The 1,173-nt window shown below is 41.3% G+C and overlaps 1 protein-coding gene across 1 annotated transcript in view; it reads right to left on the bottom strand.

The window, feature by feature from the left end:
- camta2 (calmodulin binding transcription activator 2) overlaps positions 1–1,173 on the bottom strand; it is a 26,228-nt gene that overhangs the window by 5,702 nt on the left and 19,353 nt on the right. The window contains exon 8 of the mRNA XM_027276470.1: positions 805–1,005. Within this exon, the coding sequence (XP_027132271.1) occupies positions 805–1,005 (201 nt within the window). The remainder of the gene's footprint in view (positions 1–804; positions 1,006–1,173) is intronic.

Below are 1,173 nucleotides of genomic sequence, written 5' to 3'. Positions count from 1 at the left end.
CAACTGACCAACTAACAAACTAACCAACTGACCAGCTAACAAACTAACCAGCTAACAAACTAACCAACTAACAAACTAACCAGCTAACAAACTAATCAACTGACCAGGTAACAAACTAAACAACTGACCAACTAACAAACTAACCAACTGACCAACTAACAAACTAACCAACTGACCAAGTAACCAACTGACCAGCTAACAAACTAACCAACTGACCAGGTAACAAACTAACCAGCTAACAAACTAACCAACTAACAAACTAACCAGCTAACAAACTAAACAACTGACCAACTAACAAACTAAACAACTGACCAGCTAACAAACTAACCAGCTAACAAACTAACCAACTAACAAACTAACCAGCTAACAAACTAAACAACTGATCAGCTAACAAACTAAACAACTGATCAGCTAACAAACTAAACAACTGACCAACTAACAAACTAACCAACTGACCAAGTAACCAACTGACCAGCTAACAAACTAACCAACTGACCAGGTAACAAACTAAACAACTGACCAACTAACAAACTAACCAACTGACCAGGTAACAAACTAAACAACTGACCAGCTAACAAACTAACCAACTAACAAACTAACCAGCTAACAAACTAACCAGCTAACAAACTAAACAACTGATCAGCTAACAAACTAAACAACTGATCAGCTAACAAACTAACCAACTGACAAACTAACAAACTAACCAACTAACAAACTAACCAGCTAACAAACTAACAAACTAACCAGCTAACAAACTAACCAACTAACTATCAAACTACCTGCCTGTCTGTCTGTCACACTGACAGCAGCTCACCTGTTCATGATCCTCAGGTAGAGGTGGAGGAGGGGGTGTGGCCAGTTGGCTGCCATGTTGCTGTTGGTGTTGATGATAATGGTGATGTTGTTGTTGTTGCTGGTTGTTGTTGTTGTCACGGGCGGCCATCTCTGCCATCCTGCGCTCCATCTGCTCCAACCGCTCCAGAATCGACATCCTGAACTGATTATCTGCAACCAGAACACACACTGCTGTTAGCTCAGTCTGTTAGCTGCTGTTAGCTCAGTCTGTTAGCTGCTGTTAGCTCAGTCTGTTAGCTGCTGTTAGCTGCTGTTAGCTCAGTCTGTTAGCTGCTGTTAGCTCAGTCTGTTAGCTGCTGTTAGCTCAGTCTGTTAGCT

This window comes from Larimichthys crocea, unplaced genomic scaffold, assembly GCF_000972845.2.
Source record: "Larimichthys crocea isolate SSNF unplaced genomic scaffold, L_crocea_2.0 scaffold385, whole genome shotgun sequence".
Classification (NCBI taxonomy): domain Eukaryota; kingdom Metazoa; phylum Chordata; class Actinopteri; family Sciaenidae; genus Larimichthys; species Larimichthys crocea.
Note: the sequence above shows the minus strand (reverse complement) of the source record. Positions and strands in the feature narration are given on the sequence as shown.